Raw genomic sequence first — 21,587 nt, forward strand, 5'->3', positions numbered from 1 at the left:
TCTTTGTCAGCCTGGCTACAGTGCTAAAAAGAAACCTGGGGTTGTTCTTATTTTCTTCAATTAGTGATGAGTAGTAAGATGTCCTAGCTTTACGGGGGCCTTTTTTATAGAGCAACAGAATCTTTTTCCAGGCTAAGTGAAGATCTTCTAAATTAGTGAGACGCCATTTCCTCTCCAACTTACGGGTTATCTGCTTTAAGCTGCGAGTTTGTGAGTTATACCACGGAGTCAGACACTTCTGATTTAAGGCTCTCTTTTTCAGAGGAGCTACAGCATCCAAAGTTGTCCTCAAAGAGGATATAAAACTATTGACGAGATAATCTATCTCACTCACAGAGTTTAGGTAGCTACTCTGCCCTGTGTTGGTATATGGCATTGGAGAACATAAAGAAGGAATCATATCCTTAAACCTAGTTACAGCGCTTTCTGAAAGACTTCTAGTGTAATGAAACATTCCCCACTGCTGGGTAGTCCATCAGAGTAAATGTAAATGTTATTAAGAAATGATCAGACAGAAGGGGGTTTTCAGGGAATACTGTTAAGTCTTCAATTTCCATACCATAAGTCAGAACAAGATCTAAGATATGATTAAAGTGGTGGGTTTCTGTCCTGTGTGTCTGAGCTGTGTGTGTCCATACTGTTTGTTTAAGTTGTGTGTGTGTCTGTCTTGTGTGTTTAAGCTGTGTGTGTCTGTCCTGTGTGTTTGAGCTGTGTGTGTCTGTCCTGTGTGTTTAAGTTGTGTGTGTGTCTGTCTTGTGTGTTTAAGCTGTGTGTGCATCTGTGCTGTGTTTAAGTTGTGTGTGTCTGTCCTGTGTGTTTAAGCTGTGTGTGTTTCTGTCCTGTGTGTCTGAGCTGTGTGTGTGTCCATGCTGTTTGTTTAAGTTGTGTTTGTGTCTGTCCTGTGTGTTTGAGCTGTGTGTCTGTCCTGTGTGTTTAAGCTGTGTGTGTTTCTGTCCTGTGTTTAAATTGTGTGTGTTTCTGTCCTGTGTGTTTAAGTTGTGTGTTTCCGTCCTGTGTGTTTAAGCTGTGTGTTTCTGTCCTGTGTGTTTACACTGTTTGTGTCTGTTCTGTGTGTTTAAGCTGTGTGTGTTTCTGTCCTGTGTGTTTAAACTGTGTGTGTTTCTGTCCTGTGTGTTTAAGCTGTGTGTTTCTGTCCTGTGTGTTTAAGCTGTGTGTGTTTATGTCCTGTGTGTTTAAGCTGTGTGTGTTTCTGTCCTGTGTGTTTGAGCTGTGTGTGTTTCTGTCCTGTGTGTTTAAGGTGTGTGTGTCTGTCCTGTGTGTTTAAGTTGTGTGTGTGTCTGTCCTGTGTGTTTAAGCTGTGTGTGTTTCTGTCCTGTGTGTTTAAGTTGTGTGTGTCTGTCCTGTGTGTTTAAGTTGTGTGTGTCTGTCCTGTGTGTTTAAGTTGTGTGTGTTTCTGTCCTGTGTGTTTGAGCTGTGTGTGTGTCCTTGCTGTGTGTTTAAGTTCTATGTGTGTCTGTCCTGTGTGTTTAAGTTGTGTGTGTGTGTGTGTGTCTTGTGTGTTTAAGCTGTGTGTGCATCTGTGCTGTGTGTTTAAGTTGTGTGTGTGTCTGTTTTGTGTGTTTAAGTTGTGTGTGTGTCTGTCTTGTGTGTGTCTGTCTTGTGTGGTTAAGCTGTGTGTGTGTCCGTCTTGTGTGTTTAAGCTGTGTGTGCATCTGTCCTGTGTGTTTAAGTTGTGTGTGTGTGTCCGTCTTGTGTATTTAAGCTGTGTGTGTTTCTGTCCTGTGTGTCCAAGCTGTGTGTGTGCGTCTGTGCTGTGTGTGTGTGTCTGTGGTGTCTCTTACCATCATCAGTCAGAGACTCCATGGACAAAGTTCTGCTCCTGAAGTTCAAAGAGTCAGTGGACTGAGACAGAATCCTTTTCAGTCCCATTGCATCCTCAGAGAGTCTACAGACAGACACACAGACAGAGAGACAGACAGGTCCCAGCATGGTGAGAGTGTTCATATCACAATGTGTCCTTTTTAAACCTGTGTGCTCCTGATGGGTTCAGTCTTCTCTTCCCTCATGTCACCATCAGCTGGTCATGTAGCTTCTTCTCCATTGTGGGACCTTGTGTGTCCAGATGGAGACACCAGCAGCAGATCTGATCCCTGCATGTTTCTGTTACAGTTGTTGCTTTCCTGTGTTTTTTATTCTGCTCGAGTTCTTGATTTGATGGTATTTTTCTCGTTCCCGGTGTTTTTATTTCGATCTTTGTTCTGTGTTCGTCCCGGGGTTCGAGCTCAGACTGTTTTAGTGTCGTGTAAATTATGTGATTGTGGCTCATAGCTGTATGGTTTGATGCCACTAAAACATTCTTGTCAAGCCTTATTTTAACTCATTTTTGGGGGTTTTACATTGAAAATGTTAAAAACAGGTGAATATTTCACAGACAGAGCATTAAAAGTGACACACAGTCGTACTGAGTCCAGTGAAGCAGGCAGTTTTGCTGTCGTCCTGACAGCTTTCTTTTTTCTTTTCAACAATTTGAGTGGGTTTGCATTACTTTTTCTTTTTAAACAATATAACACCTAACTGCCTTGTATGAACACAACCTGAACCTGGACTGATCTGTCAAATCTGCTGTTTTATTTTATTTATTTTGTTTTTATTGAACTTTATAACAAACATTTTGCTTACAGGTGGTGAACATTTTTTTCTCCAAAAACAATAACTTTGAATTGAGCATGACATTCAAAAAGTTAAAATAGTTAACTTTCCTCTGTGTTTCACTTTAAATCAAACAGAAACTGACTCTATTTTTTCATGTACACAAATAAAATTGGGTTCAAGTCATGATGGTTATTTCTGTTCAAACAGAGTTTTAATAATGTTACCAGTGTAACAAAAAATAAGCAAAAACCTGTAAAAATAAAGTAGAAAGGAACAAAATTTCCAACTTCTGTAGCCATGAACTAGGGTTTAGAAATACAGTGGTCCCTCGTTATAACGCGGTTCACCTTTCGCAGCCTCGCAGTTTCGCTGATTTTTTTTAGTGCAATTTTGCATGCTTTTTTTTTTAATAGCGCATTGTGTTCTGCATCCTTATCAATCAATCAATCAATTTTTTTATATAGCGCCAAATCACAACAAACAGTTGCCCCAAGGCGCTTTATATTGTAAGGCAAGGCCATACAATAATTATGTAAAACCCCAACGGTCAAAACGACCCCCTGTGAGCAAGCACTTGGCTACAGTGGGAAGGAAAAACTCCCTTTTAACAGGAAGAAACCTCCAGCAGAACCAGGCTCAGGGAGGGGCAGTCTTCTGCTGGGACTGGTTGGGGCTGAGGGAGAGAACCAGGAAAAAGACATGCTGTGGAGGGGAGCAGAGATCGATCACTAATGATTAAGTGCAGAGTGGTGCATACAGAGCAAAAAGAGAAAGAAACAGTGCATCATGGGAACCCCCCAGCAGTCTACGTCTATAGCAGCATAACTAAGGGATGGTTCAGGGTCACCTGATCCAGCCCTACCTATAAGCTTTAGCAAAAAGGAAAGTTTTAAGCCTAATCTTAAAAGTAGAGAGGGTGTCTGTCTCCCTGATCTGAATTGGGAGCTGGTTCCACAGGAGAGGAGCCTGAAAGCTGAAGGCTCTGCCTCCCATTCTACTCTTACAAACCCTAGGAACTACAAGTAAGCCTGCAGTCTGAGAGCGAAGCGCTCTATTGGGGTGATATGGTACTACGAGGTCCCTAAGATAAGATCAATCAATCAATCAATCAATTTTTTTATATAGCGCCAAATCACAACAAACAGTTGCCCCAAGGCGCTTTATATTGTAAGGCAAGGCCATACAATAATTATGTAAAACCCCAACGGTCAAAACGACCCCCTGTGAGCAAGCACTTGGCTACAGTGGGAAGGAAAAACTCCCTTTTAACAGGAAGAAACCTCCAGCAGAACCAGGCTCAGGGAGGGGCAGTCTTCTGCTGGGACTGGTTGGGGCTGAGGGAGAGAACCAAGAAAAAGACATGCTGTGGAGGGGAGCAGAGATCGATCACTAATGATTAAATGCAGAGTGGTGCATACAGAGCAAAAAGAGAAAGAAACAGTGCATCATGGGAACCCCCCAGCAGTCTACGTCTATAGCAGCATAACTAAGGGATGGTTCAGGGTCACCTGATCCAGCCCTAACTATAAGCTTTAGCAAAAAGGAAAGTTTTAAGCCTAATCTTAAAAGTAGAGAGGGTGTCTGTCTCCCTGATCTGAATTGGGAGCTGGTTCCACAGGAGAGGAGCCTGAAAGCTGAAGGCTCTGCCTCCCATTCTACTCTTACAAACCCTACGAACTACAAGTAAGCCTGCAGTCTGAGAGCGAAGCGCTCTATTGGGGTGATATGGTACTACGAGGTCCCTAAGATAAGATGGGACCTGATTATTCAAAACCTTATAAGTAAGAAGAAGAATTTTAAATTCTATTCTAGAATTAACAGGAAGCCAATGAAGAGAGGCCAATATAGGTGAGATATGCTCTCTCCTTCTAGTCCCCGTCAGTACTCTAGCTGCAGCATTTTGAATTAACTGAAGGCTTTTTAGGGAACTTTTAGGACAACCTGATAATAATGAATTACAATAGTCCAGCCTAGAGGAAATAAATGCATGAATTAGTTTTTCAGCATCACTCTGAGACAAGACCTTTCTGATTTTAGAGATATTGCGTAAATGCAAAAAAGCAGTCCTACATATTTGTTTAATATGCGCTTTGAATGACATATCCTGATCAAAAATGACTCCAAGATTTCTCACAGTATTACTAGAGGTCAGGGTAATGCCATCCAGAGTAAGGATCTGGTTAGACACCATGTTTCTAAGATTTGTGGGGCCAAGTACAATAACTTCAGTTTTATCTGAGTTTAAAAGCAGGAAATTAGAGGTCATCCATGTCTTTATGTCTGTAAGACAATCCTGCAGTTTAGCTAATTGGTGTGTGTCCTCTGGCTTCATGGATAGATAAAGCTGGGTATCATCTGCGTAACAATGAAAATTTAAGCAATGCCGTCTAATAATACTGCCTAAGGGAAGCATGTATAAAGTAAATAAAATTGGTCCTAGCACAGAACCTTGTGGAACTCCATAATTAACTTTAGTCTGTGAAGAAGATTCCCCATTTACATGAACAAATTGTAATCTATTAGACAAATATGATTCAAACCACCGCAGCGCAGTGCCTTTAATACCTATGGCATGCTCTAATCTCTGTAATAAAATTTTATGGTCAACAGTATCAAAAGCAGCACTGAGGTCTAACAGAACAAGCACAGAGATGAGTCCACTGTCCGAGGCCATAAGAAGATCATTTGTAACCTTCACTAATGCTGTTTCTGTACTATGATGAATTCTAAAACCTGACTGAAACTCTTCAAATAGACCATTCCTCTGCAGATGATCAGTTAGCTGTTTTACAACTACCCTCTCAAGAATCTTTGAGAGAAAAGGAAGGTTGGAGATTGGCCTATAATTAGCTAAGATAGCTGGGTCAAGTGATGGCTTTTTAAGTAATGGTTTAATTACTGCCACCTTAAAAGCCTGTGGTACATAGCCAACTAACAAAGATAGATTGATCATATTTAAGATCGAAGCATTAAATAATGGTAGGGCTTCCTTGAGCAGCCTGGTAGGAATGGGGTCTAATAAACATGTTGATGGTTTGGATGAAGTAACTAATGAGAATAACTCAGACAGAACAATCGGAGAGAAAGAGTCTAACCAAATACCGGCATCACTGAAAGCAGCCAAAGATAACGATACGTCTTTGGGATGGTTAGGAGTAATTTTTTCTCTAATAGTTAAAATTTTGTTAGCAAAGAAAGTCATGAAGTCATTACTAGTTAAAGTTAATGGAATACTCAGCTCAATAGAGCTCTGACTCTTTGTCAGCCTGGCTACAGTGCTGAAAAGAAACCTGGGGTTGTTCTTATTTTCTTCAATTAGTGATGAGTAGAAAGATGTCCTAGCTTTACGGAGGGCTTTTTTATAGAGCAACAGACTCTTTTTCCAGGCTAAGTGAAGATCTTCTAAATTAGTGAGACGCCATTTCCTCTCCAACTTACGGGTTATCTGCTTTAAGCTACGAGTTTGTGAGTTATACCACGGAGTCAGACACTTCTGATTTAAAGCTCTCTTTTTCAGAGGAGCTACAGCATCCAAAGTTGTCTTCAATGAGGATGTAAAACTATTGACGAGATACTCTATCTCCCTTACAGAGTTTAGGTAGCTACTCTGCACTGTGTTGGTATATGGCATTAGAGAACATAAAGAAGGAATCATATCCTTAAACCTAGTTACAGCGCTTTCTGAAAGACTTCTAGTGTAATGAAACTTATTCCCCACTGCTGGGTAGTCCATCAGAGTAAATGTAAATGTTATTAAGAAATGATCAGACAGAAGGGAGTTTTCAGGGAATACTGTTAAGTCTTCTATTTCCATACCATAAGTCAGAACAAGATCTAAGATATGATTAAAGTGGTGGGTGGACTCATTTACTTTTTGAGCAAAGCCAATAGAGTCTAATAATAGATTAAATGCAGTGTTGAGGCTGTCATTCTCAGCATCTGTGTGGATGTTAAAATCGCCCACTATAATTATCTTATCTGAGCTAAGCACTAAGTCAGACAAAAGGTCTGAAAATTCACAGAGAAACTCACAGTAACGACCAGGTGGACGATAGATAATAACAAATAAAACTGGTTTATGGGACTTCCAATTTGGATGGACAAGACTAAGAGACAAGCCTTCAAATGAATTAAAGCTCTGTCTGGGTTTTGGATTAATTAATAAGCTGGAATGGAAGATTGCTGCTAATCCTCCACCCCGGCCCGTGCTACGAGCATTCTGACAGTTAGTGTGACTCGGGGGTGTTGACTCATTTAAACTAACATATTCATCCTGCTGTAACCAGGTTTCTGTTAGGCAGAATAAATCAATATGTTGATCAATTATTATATCATTTACCAACAGGGACTTAGAAGAGAGAGACCTAATGTTTAATAGACCACATTTAACTGTTTTAGTCTGTGGTGCAGTTGAAGGTGCTATATTATTTTTTCTTTTTGAATTTTTATGCTTAAATAGATTTTTGCTGGTTATTGGTGGTCTGGGAGCAGGCACCGTCTCTACGGGGATGGGGTAATGAGGGGATGGCAGGGGGAGAGAAGCTGCAGAGAGGTGTGTAAGACTACAACTCTGCTTCCTGGTCCCAACCCTGGATAGTCACGGTTTGGAGGATTTAAGAAAATTGGCCAGATTTCTAGAAATGAGAGCTGCTCCATCCAAAGTGGGATGGATGCCGTCTCTCCTAACAAGACCAGGTTTTCCCCAGAAGCTTTGCCAATTATCTATGAAGCCCACCTCATTTTTTGGACACCACTCAGACAGCCAGCAATTCAAGGAGAACATGCGGCTAAACATGTCACTCCCGGTCCGATTGGGGAGGGGCCCAGAGAAAACTACAGAGTCCGACATTGTTTTTGCAAAGTTACACACCGATTTAATGTTAATTTTAGTGACCTCCGATTGGCGTAACCGGGTGTCATTACTGCCGACGTGAATTACAATCTTACCAAATTTACGCTTAGCCTTAGCCAGCAGTTTCAAATTTCCTTCAATGTCGCCTGCTCTGGCCCCCGGAAGACAATTGACTATGGTTGCTGGTGTCGCTAACTTCACATTTCTCAAAACAGAGTCGCCAATAACCAGAGTTTGATCCTCGGCAGGTGTGTCGTCGAGTGGGAAAAAACGGTTAGAGATGTGAACGGGTTGGCGGTGTACACGGGGCTTCTGTTTAGGGCTACGCTTCCTCCTCACAGTCACCCAGTCAGCCTGCTTTCCCGGCTGCTCGGGATCTGCCAGGGGGGAACTAACGGCGGCTAAGCTACCTTGGTCCGCACCGACTACAGGGGCCTTGCTAGCTGTAGAATTTTCCACGGTGCGGAGCCGAGTCTCCAATTCGCCCAGCCTGGCCTCCAAAGCTACGAATAAGCTACACTTATTACAAGTACCATTACTGCTAAAGGAGGCCGAGGAATAACTAAACATTTCACACCCAGAGCAGAAAAGTGCGGGAGAGACAGGAGAAGCCGCCATGCTAAATTGGCTAAGAGCTAGTAGCTACGCTAAGCTAGCGGATTCCTAAAAACACGCAAAGTGAATAATGTGTAAATAATTTAGAGGTGATTCAGCAGAAGAAGTGCTTTAGTTAAGGCACGTAAAGATTACACTGGGAAACAAATCGTAATCTAGATAACTAGATCAATCTAACTGCGCAGATTAAACAGCTAACAGATACAGAAAAACACCGCTGTGCTCCGGAACAGGAAGTGATACAATACCGCAGTGAGAGCCAACCACCAGTAGAGGCAAGCCGAGATGGGACCTGATTATTCAAAACCTTATAAGTAAGAAGAAGAATTTTAAATTCTATTCTAGAATTAACAGGAAGCCAATGAAGAGAGGCCAATATGGGTGAGATATGCTCTCTCCTTCTAGTCCCCGTCAGTACTCTAGCTGCAGCATTTTGAATTAACTGAAGGCTTTTTATGGAACTTTTAGGACAACCTGATAATAATGAATTACAATAGTCCAGCCTAGAGGAAATAAATGCATGAATTAGTTTTTCAGCATCACTCTGAGACAAGACCTTTCTGATTTTAGAGATATTGCGTAAATGCAAAAAAGCAGTCCTACATATTTGTTTAATATGAGCTTTGAATGACATATCCTGATCAAAAATGACTCCAAGATTTCTCACAGTATTACTAGAGGTCAGGGTAATGCCATCCAGAGTAAGGACACCATGTTTCTAAGATTTGTGGGGCCAAGTACAATAACTTCAGTTTTATCTGAGTTTAAAAGCAGGAAATTAGAGGTCATCCATGTCTTTATGTCTGTAAGACAATCCTGCAGTTTAGCTAATTGGTGTGTGTCCTCTGGCTTCATGGATAGATAAAGCTGGGTATCATCTGCGTAACAATGAAAATTTAAGCAATACCGTCTAATAATACTGCCTAAGGGAAGCATGTATAAAGTGAATAAAATTGGTCCTAGCACAGAACCTTGTGGAACTCCATAATTAACTTTAGTCTGTGAAGAAGATTCCCCATTTACATGAACAAATTGTAATCTATTAGACAAATATGATTCAAACCACCGCAGCGCAGTGCCTTTAATACCTATGGCATGCTCTAATCTCTGTAATAAAATTTTATGGTCAACAGTATCAAAACATGACATATCCTGATCAAAAATGACTCCAAGATTTCTCACAGTATTAATGGAGGTCAGGGTAATGCCATCCAGAGTAAGGATCTGGTTAGACACCATGTTTCTAAGATTTGTGGGGCCAAGTACAATAACTTCAGTTTTATCTGAGTTTAAAAGCAGGAAATTAGAGGTCATCCATGTCTTTATGTCTGTAAGACAATCCTGCAGTTTAACTAATTGGTGTGTGTCCTCTGGCTTCATGGATAGATAAAGCTGGGTATCATCTGCGTAACAATGAAAATTTAAGCAATGCTTTCTAATAATACTGCCTAAGGGAACCATGTATAAAGTGAATAAAATTGGTCCTAGCACAGAACCTTGCGGAACTCCATGGTTCCATGGTGATGGTTTGGAGGAAGTAACTAATGAAAATAACTCAGAACAATTGGAGAGAAAGAGTCTAACCAAATACCGGCACCAATGAAAGCACCCAAAGAGAACGATATGTCTTTGGGATGGTTATGAGTAATTTTTTCTCTAATAGTTAAAATTTTATTAGCAAAGAAAGTCATGAAGTCATTACTAGTTAAAGTTAAAGGAATACTCGGCTCAATAGAGCTCTGACTCTTTGTCAGCCTGGCTACAGTGCTGAAAAGAAACCTGGGGTTGTTCTTATTTTCTTCAATTAGTGATGAGTAGTAAGATGTCCTAGCTTTACGGAGGGCTTTTTTTATAGAGCAACAGACTCTTTTTCAAGGCTAAGTGAAGCTCTTCTAATTTAGTGAGACACCATTTCCTCTCCAACGTACGGGTTATCTGCTTTAAGCTGCGAGTTTGTGAGTTATACCACGGAGTCAGGCACTTCTGATTTAAGGCTCTCTTTTCCAGAGGAGCTACAGCATCCAAAGTTGTGCTCAATCAATCAATCAATCAATTTTTTTATATAGCGCCAAATCACAACAAACAGTTGCCCCAAGGCGCTTTATATTGTAAGGCAAGGCCATACAATAATTATGTAAAACCCCAACGGTCAAAACGACCCCCTGTGAGCAAGCACTTGGCTACAGTGGGAAGGAAAAACTCCCTTTTAACAGGAAGAAACCTCCAGCAGAACCAGGCTCAGGGAGGGGCAGTCTTCTGCTGGGACTGGTTGGGGCTGAGGGAGAGAACCAAGAAAAAGACATGCTGTGGAGGGGAGCAGAGATCGATCACTAATGATTAAATGCAGAGTGGTGCATACAGAGCAAAAAGAGAAAGAAACAGTGCATCATGGGAACCCCCCAGCAGTCTACGTCTATAGCAGCATAACTAAGGGATGGTTCAGGGTCACCTGATCCAGCCCTAACTATAAGCTTTAGCAAAAAGGAAAGTTTTAAGCCTAATCTTAAAAGTAGAGAGGGTGTCTGTCTCCCTGATCTGAATTGGGAGCTGGTTCCACAGGAGAGGAGCCTGAAAGCTGAAGGCTCTGCCTCCCATTCTACTCTTACAAACCCCAGGAACCACAAGTAAGCCTGCAGTCTGAGAGCGAAGCGCTCTATTGGGGTGATATGGTACTACGAGGTCCCTAAGATAAGATGGGACCTGATTATTCAAAACCTTATAAGTAAGAAGAAGAATTTTAAATTCTATTCTAGAATTAACAGGAAGCCAATGAAGAGAGGCCAATATGGGTGAGATATGCTCTCTCCTTCTAGTCCCCGTCAGTACTCTAGCTGCAGCATTTTGAATTAACTGAAGGCTTTTTAGGGAACTTTTAGGACAACCTGATAATAATGAATTACAATAGTCCAGCCTAGAGGAAATAAATGCATGAATTAGTTTTTCAGCATCACTCTGAGACAAGACCTTTCTGATTTTAGAGATATTGCGTAAATGCAAAAAAGCAGTCCTACATATTTGTTTAATATGCGCTTTGAATGACATATCCTGATCAAAAATGACTCCAAGATTTCTCACAGTATTACTAGAGGTCAGGGTAATGCCATCCAGAGTAAGGATCTGGTTAGACACCATGTTTCTAAGATTTGTGGGGCCAAGTACAATAACTTCAGTTTTATCTGAGTTTAAAAGCAGGAAATTAGAGGTCATCCATGTCTTTATGTCTGTAAGACAATCCTGCAGTTTAGCTAATTGGTGTGTGTCCTCTGGCTTCATGGATAGATAAAGCTGGGTATCATCTGCGTAACAATGAAAATTTAAGCAATACCGTCTAATAATACTGCCTAAGGGAAGCATGTATAAAGTAAATAAAATTGGTCCTAGCACAGAACCTTGTGGAACTCCATAATTAACTTTAGTCTGTGAAGAAGATTCCCCATTTACATGAACAAATTGTAATCTATTAGACAAATATGATTCAAACCACCGCAGCGCAATGCCTTTAATACCTATGGCATGCTCTAATCTCTGTAATAAAATTTTATGGTCAACAGTATCAAAAGCAGCACTGAGGTCTAACAGAACAAGCACAGAGATGAGTCCACTGTCCGAGGCCATAAGAAGATCATTTGTAACCTTCACTAATGCTGTTTCTGTACTATGATGAATTCTAAAACCTGACTGAAACTCTTCAAATAGACCATTCCTCTGCAGATGATCAGTTAGCTGTTTTACAACTACCCTTTCAAGAATTTTTGAGAGAAAAGGAAGGTTGGAGATTGGCCTATAATTAGCTAAGATAGCTGGGTCAAGTGATGGCTTTTTAAGTAATGGTTTAATTACTGCCACCTTAAAAGCCTGTGGTACATAGCCAACTAACAAAGATAGATTGATCATATTTAAGATCGAAGCATTAAATAATGGTAGGGCTTCCTTGAGCAGCCTGGTAGGAATGGGGTCTAATAAACATGTTGATGGTTTGGATGAAGTAACTAATGAGAATAACTCAGACAGAACAATCGGAGAGAAAGAGTCTAACCAAATACCGGCATCACTGAAAGCAGCCAAAGATAACGATACGTCTTTGGGATGGTTATGAGTAATTTTTTCTCTAATAGTTAAAATTTTGTTAGCAAAGAAAGTCATGAAGTCATTACTAGTTAAAGTTAATGGAATACTCAGCTCAATAGAGCTCTGACTCTTTGTCAGCCTGGCTACAGTGCTGAAAAGAAACCTGGGGTTGTTCTTATTTTCTTCAATTAGTGATGAGTAGAAAGATGTCCTAGCTTTATGGAGGGCTTTTTTATAGAGCAACAGACTCTTTTTCCAGGCTAAGTGAAGATCTTCTAAATTAGTGAGACGCCATTTCCTCTCCAACTTACGGGTTATCTGCTTTAAGCTACGAGTTTGTGAGTTATACCACGGAGTCAGACACTTCTGATTTAAAGCTCTCTTTTTCAGAGGAGCTACAGCATCCAAAGTTGTCTTCAATGAGGATGTAAAACTATTGACGAGATACTCTATCTCCCTTACAGAGTTTAGGTAGCTACTCTGCACTGTGTTGGTATATGGCATTAGAGAACATAAAGAAGGAATCATATCCTTAAACCTAGTTACAGCGCTTTCTGAAAGACTTCTAGTGTAATGAAACTTATTCCCCACTGCTGGGTAGTCCATCAGAGTAAATGTAAATGTTATTAAGAAATGATCAGACAGAAGGGAGTTTTCAGGGAATACTGTTAAGTCTTCTATTTCCATACCATAAGTCAGAACAAGATCTAAGATATGATTAAAGTGGTGGGTGGACTCATTTACTTTTTGAGCAAAGCCAATAGAGTCTAATAATAGATTAAATGCAGTGTTGAGGCTGTCATTCTCAGCATCTGTGTGGATGTTAAAATCGCCCACTATAATTATCTTATCTGAGCTAAGCACTAAGTCAGACAAAAGGTCTGAAAATTCACAGAGAAACTCACAGTAACGACCAGGTGGACGATAGATAATAACAAATAAAACTGGTTTTTGGGACTTCCAATTTGGATGGACAAGACTAAGAGACAAGCTTTCAAATGAATTAAAGCTCTGTCTGGGTTTTGGATTAATTAATAAGCTGGAATGGAAGATTGCTGCTAATCCTCCACCCCGGCCCGTGCTACGAGCATTCTGACAGTTAGTGTGACTCGGGGGTGTTGACTCATTTAAACTAACATATTCATCCTGCTGTAACCAGGTTTCTGTTAGGCAGAATAAATCAATATGTTGATCAATTATTATATCATTTACCAACAGGGACTTAGAAGAGAGAGACCTAATGTTTAATAGACCACATTTAACTGTTTTAGTCTGTGGTGCAGTTGAAGGTGCTATATTATTTTTTCTTTTTGAATTTTTATGCTTAAATAGATTTTTGCTGGTTATTGGTAGTCTGGGAGCAGGCACCGTCTCTACGGGGATGGGGTAATGAGGGGATGGCAGGGGGAGAGAAGCTGCAGAGAGGTGTGTAAGACTACAACTCTGCTTCCTGGTCCCAACCCTGGATAGTCACGGTTTGGAGGATTTAAGAAAATTAGCCAGATTTCTAGAAATGAGAGCTGCTCCATCCAAAGTGGGATGGATGCCGTCTCTCCTAACAAGACCAGGTTTTCCCCAGAAGCTTTGCCAATTATCTATGAAGCCCACCTCATTTTTTGGACACCACTCAGACAGCCAGCAATTCAAGGAGAACATGCGGCTAAACATGTCACTCCCGGTCTGATTGGGGAGGGGCCCAGAGAAAACTACAGAGTCCAACATTGTTTTTGCAAAGTTACACACCGATTTAATGTTAATTTTAGTGACCTCCGATTGGCGTAACCGGGTGTCATTACTGCCGACGTGAATTACAATCTTACCAAATTTACGCTTAGCCTTAGCCAGCAGTTTCAAATTTCCTTCAATGTCGCCTGCTCTGGCCCCCGGAAGACAATTGACTATGGTTGCTGGTGTCGCTAACTTCACATTTCTCAAAACAGAGTCGCCAATAACCAGAGTTTGATCCTCGGCGGGTGTGTCGTCGAGTGGGAAAAAACGGTTAGAGATGTGAACGGGTTGGCGGTGTACACGGGGCTTCTGTTTAGGGCTACGCTTCCTCCTCACAGTCACCCAGTCGGCCTGCTTTCCCGGCTGCTCGGGATTTGCCAGGGGGTAACTAACGGCGGCTAAGCTACCTTGGTCCGCACCGACTACAGGGGCCTTGCTAGCTGTAGAATTTTCCACGGTGCGGAGCCGAGTCTCCAATTCGCCCAGCCTGGCCTCCAAAGCTACGAATAAGCTACACTTATTACAAGTACCATTACTGCTAAAGGAGGCCGAGGAATAACTAAACATTTCACACCCAGAGCAGAAAAGTGCGGGAGAGACAGGAGAAGCCGCCATGCTAAATCGGCTAAGAGCTAGTAGCTACGCTAAGCTAGCGGATTCCTAAAAACACGCAAAGTGAATAATGTGTAAATAATTTAGAGGTGATTCAGCAGAAGGAGTGCTTTAGTTAAGGCACGTAAAGATTACACTGGGAAACAAATCGTAATCTAGATAACTAGATCAATCTAACTGCGCAGATTAAACAGCTAACAGATACAGAAAAACACCGCTGTGCTCCGGAACAGGAAGTGATACAATACCGCAGTGAGAGCCAACCACCAGTGAATGAGGATCCTCAATGAGGATGTAAAGCTATTGACGAGATACTCTATCTCACTCACAGAGTTTAGGTAGCTACTCTGCACTGTGTTGGTATATGGCATTAGAGAACATAAAGAAGGAATCATATCCTTAAACCTAGTTACAGCGCTTTCTGAAAGACTTCTAGTGTAATGAAACTTATTCCCCACTGCTGGGTAGTCCATCAGAGTAAATGTAAATGTTATTAAGAAATGATCAGACAGAAGGGAGTTTTCAGGGAATACTGTTAAGTCTTCAATTTCCATACCATAAGTCAGAACAAGATCTAAGGTATGATTAAAGTGGTGGGTGGACTCATTTACATTTTGAGCAAAGCCAATCGAGTCTAATAATAGATTAAATGCAGTGTTGAGGCTGTTATTCTCAGCATCTGTGTGGATGTTAAAATCGCCCACTATAATTATCTTATCTGAGCTAAGCACTAAGTCAGACAAAAGCACTCAGAATGCTGAGGTATTTACAGTGATCCCTCAGAGGAAAAGAGTGCCGTCCTGCACTCACTCAGCCTCCACAAGAAGAGGGACCAGTACTCCTGCAAACACTCACAATATACAGCTTATTAGAAACACAAATGGCTGAGGATATTACCTCCAATGAAGTATGATATCTCGGCAACGAGGTGGAGATGACGTCTGGTCTTTATGGAGTGAGATGATGTTTTATTTTTTTGTCTTATGTTTTGATTTGTTTTATTTTGTCCATGTTTTCAATGTTTGCATACACAACTGGCTTAAAGTGCGACATACTATAATTTGTTTTATTCTGTTAAAACTTAAATTAACAAAGACTTAATTTCCAATCAAAACATTTAACATTATAGACAAAGAGAAACTCCAAAAGTAAAAATGTATTTCATTAAATAATGACATCATCGTTTCAGTTCCTCTGACTGTTGCCACAGCAACATCATAGTTCACAGTGAAATGAGTCAAACGCTGAACGCTGGTCACTTTAATGAGGCTGCGAGCTAATTATGGCATTAAACCTGATGCTGAGAGAAGGAAGTGATGTCATCTGTCAGCGTGCGCGGATGCCGTGCTTGTTTTCATGAAGACAACAACCTCAAACTTTCAGGATTAACAAAGTCTGCCTCAGGTGACACGCCCTGCACACTCTATAGCCAATCCCGTCACAGCACATCCTCACCCTGCAATGTTGTTGGTGGAGACGCTCTTGGCGAGCGAGAGGCCGGAGCGAACCCGCCTGGACCCCAGGAGCGACTGGCGAAGGCTGTCTGAGGGGTAGATGGCCGAGCTGGGACGCTCCTTCATCATGGGCGCTGGGGACACAACCACATTTATCTGTGATCACATGACCTAGAAGACAACCACTGACTGCTGTCCATCAAACCCAAGATCTCTGCCCCGATGTCAGTAAGACACTGTCACAGTCGGTGAGTGATTGGCGGTGTGAATATATCTACCATTAGAATTCACGTCTTTATTTAAATACTGATGTTCTTCAGGAAACGGTCTGAAAACTGAAGTAGAACACATGTCCATATGTCCAACCAAAGACAAGAACATACACAACACCGACTGTCCTCAGGTAGTCCACACAGGCAGACAGATACACAGACAGGTATTCAGACAGACAGTCAGACACAGACACACACACAGACACAGACAGACAGACACAGACAGACAGATAAACAGACAGACAGACACAGACACACAGACAGACAGATAGACACAGACACACACACCGACAGATAAAGGCAGACAGGTATTAAATCAGACAGACAGACACAGACAGACAGGTATTCAGACAGACAGTCAGACACAGACACACACACCGACAGATAGACACAGACACACAGACAGACAGATAGACACAGACACACAGACAGACAGGTATTCAGACAGACAGTCAGACACAGACACACACACCGACAGATAGACACAGACACACAGACAGACAGATAGACACAGACACACAGACAGACAGTCAGACACAGACACACACACCGACAGATAGACACAGACACACAGACAGACAGATAGACACAGACACACCGACAGACAGATAGACACAGACACACAGACAGACAGATAAAGGCAGACAGGTATTAAATCAGACAGACTGACACAGACAGACAGGTATTCAGACAGACAGTCAGACACAGACAGATAGACACAGACACAGACAGACAGATAGACACAGACACACAGTCAGATACAGACAGATAGACACAGACATACACAGACAGACAGTCAAGATACAAACAGAGAGATAAAGGCAGACAGGTATTAAATCAGACAGACTGACACACAGACAGACAGATATTCAGACAGACAGTCAGACACAGACAGACAGATAGACACAGACACACACACACCGACAGATAGACACAGACACACAGACAGATAGACACAGACACACAGACACAGACACACACAGACACACACAGACACACAGACAGATAGACACAGACAGACACAGACACACACAGACAGATAGACACAGACACAGACAGACACAGACAGATAGACACAGACACACAGACAGATAGACACAGACACACACAGACACAGACAGACAGACACAGACAGACAGAAACACAGACAGATAGACAAACACAGACAAACAGACAAAGGCAGACAGGTATTCAATCAGACAGACAGACACACACAGACAAACAGATAGACACAGACACACAGACACAGACACACACAGACAGACACAGACACACACAGACAGATAGACACAGACAGGCACACAGACAGATATACACAGACACACACAGACACAGACAGACAGATAGACAAACACAGACAAACAGACAAAGGCAGACAGGTATTCAATCAGACAGACAGACACACACAGACAAACAGATAGACACAGACACACAGACACAGACACACACAGACAGACACAGACACACACAGACAGATAGACACAGACAGGCACACAGACAGATAGACACAGACACACACAGAAACAGACAGACAGACACAGACAGACAGAAACACAGACAGACACAGACACAGACAGACACAGACAGACAGGTATTCAGACAGACAGTCAGACACAGACAGACAGACACAGACACACACACACCGACAGATAGACACAGACACACAGACAGACAGATAGACACAGACACACAGACAGACAGTCAGATGCAGACAGATAGACACAGACACACACACACACCGACAGATAGACACAGACACACATAGAAACAGACAGACAGACACAGACAGACAGATAGACACAGACACACATAGAAACAGACAGACAGAAACACAGACAGACAGACACACACACAGACAGACAGATAAAGGCAGACAGGTATTAAATCAGACAGACAGACACAGACAGACAGGTATTCAGACAGACACACACACAGATAGACACAGACAGACAGTCAGATGCACAGATAGACACAGACACACAGACAGTCAGATGCAGACAGATAGACACAGACACACAGACAGTCAGATGCAGACAGATAGACACAGACACACAGACAGACAGATAGACACAGACACACAGACACACAGACAGACACAGACACACAGACACACAGACAGACAGTCAGATGCAGACAGATAGACACAGACACACAGACAGACAGATAGACACAGACACACAGACAGACAGTCAGATGCAGACAGATAGACACAGACACACAGACAGACAGATAGACACAGACACACAGACAGACAGTCAGATGCAGACAGATAGACAGAGACACACAGACAGATAGACACAGACACACAGACAGACAGTCAGATGCAGACAGATAGACACAGACACACAGACAGACACACACAGACAGACACACAGACAGACAGATAGACACAGACACACAGACAGACAGTCTAACTCACTCTTGGCCCTCAGGGTGACGTTCTGCAGTGCTGAACTGTTTCTTGCATTTGCAAGCTTCTGTTGCTGTTGATAGAGGGACAGACAGACAGACAGACAGACAAAGAGACAGACAGACAGGTAGTGAGGTGACTGAGACAGGCAGTGGGACAGGCAGATAAATGTGCAGGTCTGGTCTTACCCTCTGTTTCATCTTGGCACAGCTGGCCAGACTGTCTCTGCAGCGGTTGTGGATGGTGACGTTACAAGCTGCAAAAAAAAAACAAAAAAAACGAGAAAACATTTTTAACATTTTTTTAAACATTAGTAATAACATGTTTATGTGCAGTTACTCCAAAATAATCATCATCATCAACAACAACAACAAAAGTCAAAGTCAAAAAAAGAAGTCAGACTTTCAGTTTTCAGACTTTTTCAAACTGCTCCTCAAAGAAAAAATTTGAGACAAAGCTAATTCTGCTCACGGACAATTAATTAAAGATGTAAACATCCCTTAAATTGATGCCTCACATTCACCCATTCATACACGGATGTCAGCACGCCATAATACTAGGCACGAGAGCCCTGTGTGGGACTATTTTATTTGTCCCGCTCTCGCCCGCTCCTGCTGAATTTCAGACCATTACCGCCCAAACCACAATGTGTGGTTACACTCCACCCGTTCCCGTGATGTGTATGTTCAGTTCCACCCACTCCTACGTAACTCTGAGAATTTCTGCCCACACAATAATAGAGATGTATTGATTTTGTGTCTTCTCTCCTCCTGCAGGAGAAAACACGTCATTTAGGCTATTAATACAGAGATTCATGGGGTTGTTTGTTTCGCTTCTATGGCCTGTATGTCTTTTGACACACTGGTCAGGAATAGCGCTCCTGTTTCTTTATTTTCATTTAGTGTAAAGACTGTTTCATATGAGTGCCATACATGGGCATGCAGTGGGTTGCTGTAGTAACTCTCGCTGTGTCTGTGTCTGTGTCTGTACCCATTGCTGGCCGCTGCTCCTGTTAAATTAAGCTTAAAGTATCATGTGGACACCACATACTTTACACTAGGTATGGGTATTGATAAGATTTTATCGATATCGATACGGAGTCCCAAGCATATCAGCTTGGGACTCCAGCAAGGGCGGTCGCATCTCCTCCTCTCTCCTCTATCTCTGCTCCAACCTTCAAAGTCCCTACTTCACCAGGCTATAAATTCTTCAAACTATATTGAATTAATCATGGAACTGATCAGCTGGTCTCTGAACACTACTGACACCATTTTTTCTACAAGAGGGTCAGGGCCGGGGGACCCTGCGTGCCCGGATGGAACTTACCCTGCGGGCTATGTTCTGAACGCCTGGGAGACTTGGCGGGTCGCATGCTTTCCGCCTTTCTCTGTGGAGGACGTCGAGGATTTATTCATATTTGGATTCATAGTAGGAGGGCTGGTACTTATTGGCTTATGTGCTGCCCTGACCTACCGGAAGATTAGCAAGACGGCTGCCGCCAAAACCACGACCCCTCACTTGTCCATCGTGATTAATGAGTTGGGCAAGGCGATGCATTCTCAGACTGCGGTAACCCTTGAACTCAGACGAAAATTGGATAACATCTCGGAGCAAATGCGTGCCTTGCAGGAGAAGGTGAAGATTTCAGAGGCCGGGGAATTTTTCATAATTGGGTTTTGGTTTGTTCATGTGAAGCTGGAAAAGTGTTTTTCACAGCTCAACCACAAACACAGCAGGCTTATCAGCCTGTCAAGGATAAAATGCCCATTGTTTATCCTCCAGAAGAATTTCTACAGCCTTGGGAAGATTGGCTCCTTATCTCTCTTACTCCAGTACACAAGGAAAGACAGACTCACACATGGACAAAGACTGAAGCGTGCTCCACTTTCCCTTCTACCTCACCTCCTGCCCCCATCACACACCCCATCCCGGCCACCGCTCACGCCACCCCTTTCCCCTCTGGGGGCTGCACAGTTTTAGCTGCGGCAGGTCCCCATTCCCCCCAAGCTAGCGACTCCAGTTGCAGCGGCTATCACACACTCACATTGCCTCAATTTGGATAACGGACTGTTTCAAGTTTAGTGCACATAAACAATGTCAAATGTATATGTGTTGTCTTAATTCTAATGTGTGCCATTATTACGGTAAACAAGTAAGAATCCATCTCATCTCTCATCCATCCATCCATCCATTATCGATTCCGCTTATCAATCCGATTCCTTATCAATACCTCTTGTGAATTTTCTGTGTGCTACAAGTCGGCTTTACAGGTTTTCTATGTCAACAACATTTTATTGAGTCTTAAAGTAAATAAATATGAAATTGGTCACTGGATCCTTGATCTCTGGACATAAATAGAAATCAACAAAATCTGTAGTTTTTGTCAAAAGCGTTTCCTTTCAGACATTATTGGCATGAATGTCTTTCCATACATCTGAGCTGAGCTCTTGCAGCTGACTGTGCTGCATGTAAGGATGTAATTTATAAAGAATGCAGGACGTTTTAGTTGACTGTAGTTTATTGTCTGTATTACAACGTTTGAAAAGAGGTGTCATTTTATTTAAAGTGGCAATTAGTTTTGAAGTTATTAATTCCGACTGGACTCCGTCTCGGCAGAGGGCTGCGCAGCGTTTGGAGTTGTGCCAACAGAACGGAGGATGATTCTCATTTCTTGACTGCAACAAGACAAGAGTCCCAGTTAGTGACTTTAATCCACACAAAAGTCACTCACGATTGACATATTTTAATGGCTTTGAGAGGAGTTAAGAAGTGGACTTGCTGCTTCTGAAGAGCAGCGAATCAAAGAACCAATGAGCCAGCGGATCGAAGCACTGCTTCACTGGTTCATGCTTCAAAGTAGAGTCGCGCTGCAGAAGCAGTTGATTACAGACATTATCATACAAGGAGTTTATAAAACTTAGAAAAGATGAAGCCAAAAGAAAATATCAGTTATACAAAAACAA

At 42.1% G+C, this 21,587-nt stretch overlaps 1 protein-coding gene across 1 annotated transcript in view; it reads right to left on the reverse strand.

The window, feature by feature from the left end:
- Positions 1 to 21,587, reverse strand: part of arhgef2 (rho/rac guanine nucleotide exchange factor (GEF) 2) — a 194,337-nt gene that overhangs the window by 134,256 nt on the left and 38,494 nt on the right. The window contains exons 3-6 of the mRNA XM_034173482.1: positions 18,813 to 18,880; positions 18,634 to 18,697; positions 15,944 to 16,076; positions 1,774 to 1,906 (exon numbers count right to left, since the gene is read on the reverse strand). Coding sequence (XP_034029373.1) covers positions 1,774 to 1,906; positions 15,944 to 16,076; positions 18,634 to 18,697; positions 18,813 to 18,880 — 398 coding nt within the window. The remainder of the gene's footprint in view (positions 1 to 1,773; positions 1,907 to 15,943; positions 16,077 to 18,633; positions 18,698 to 18,812; positions 18,881 to 21,587) is intronic.

Source organism: Thalassophryne amazonica, chromosome 7 (assembly GCF_902500255.1).
Source record: "Thalassophryne amazonica chromosome 7, fThaAma1.1, whole genome shotgun sequence".
Taxonomy (NCBI): Eukaryota; Metazoa; Chordata; class Actinopteri; order Batrachoidiformes; family Batrachoididae; genus Thalassophryne; species Thalassophryne amazonica.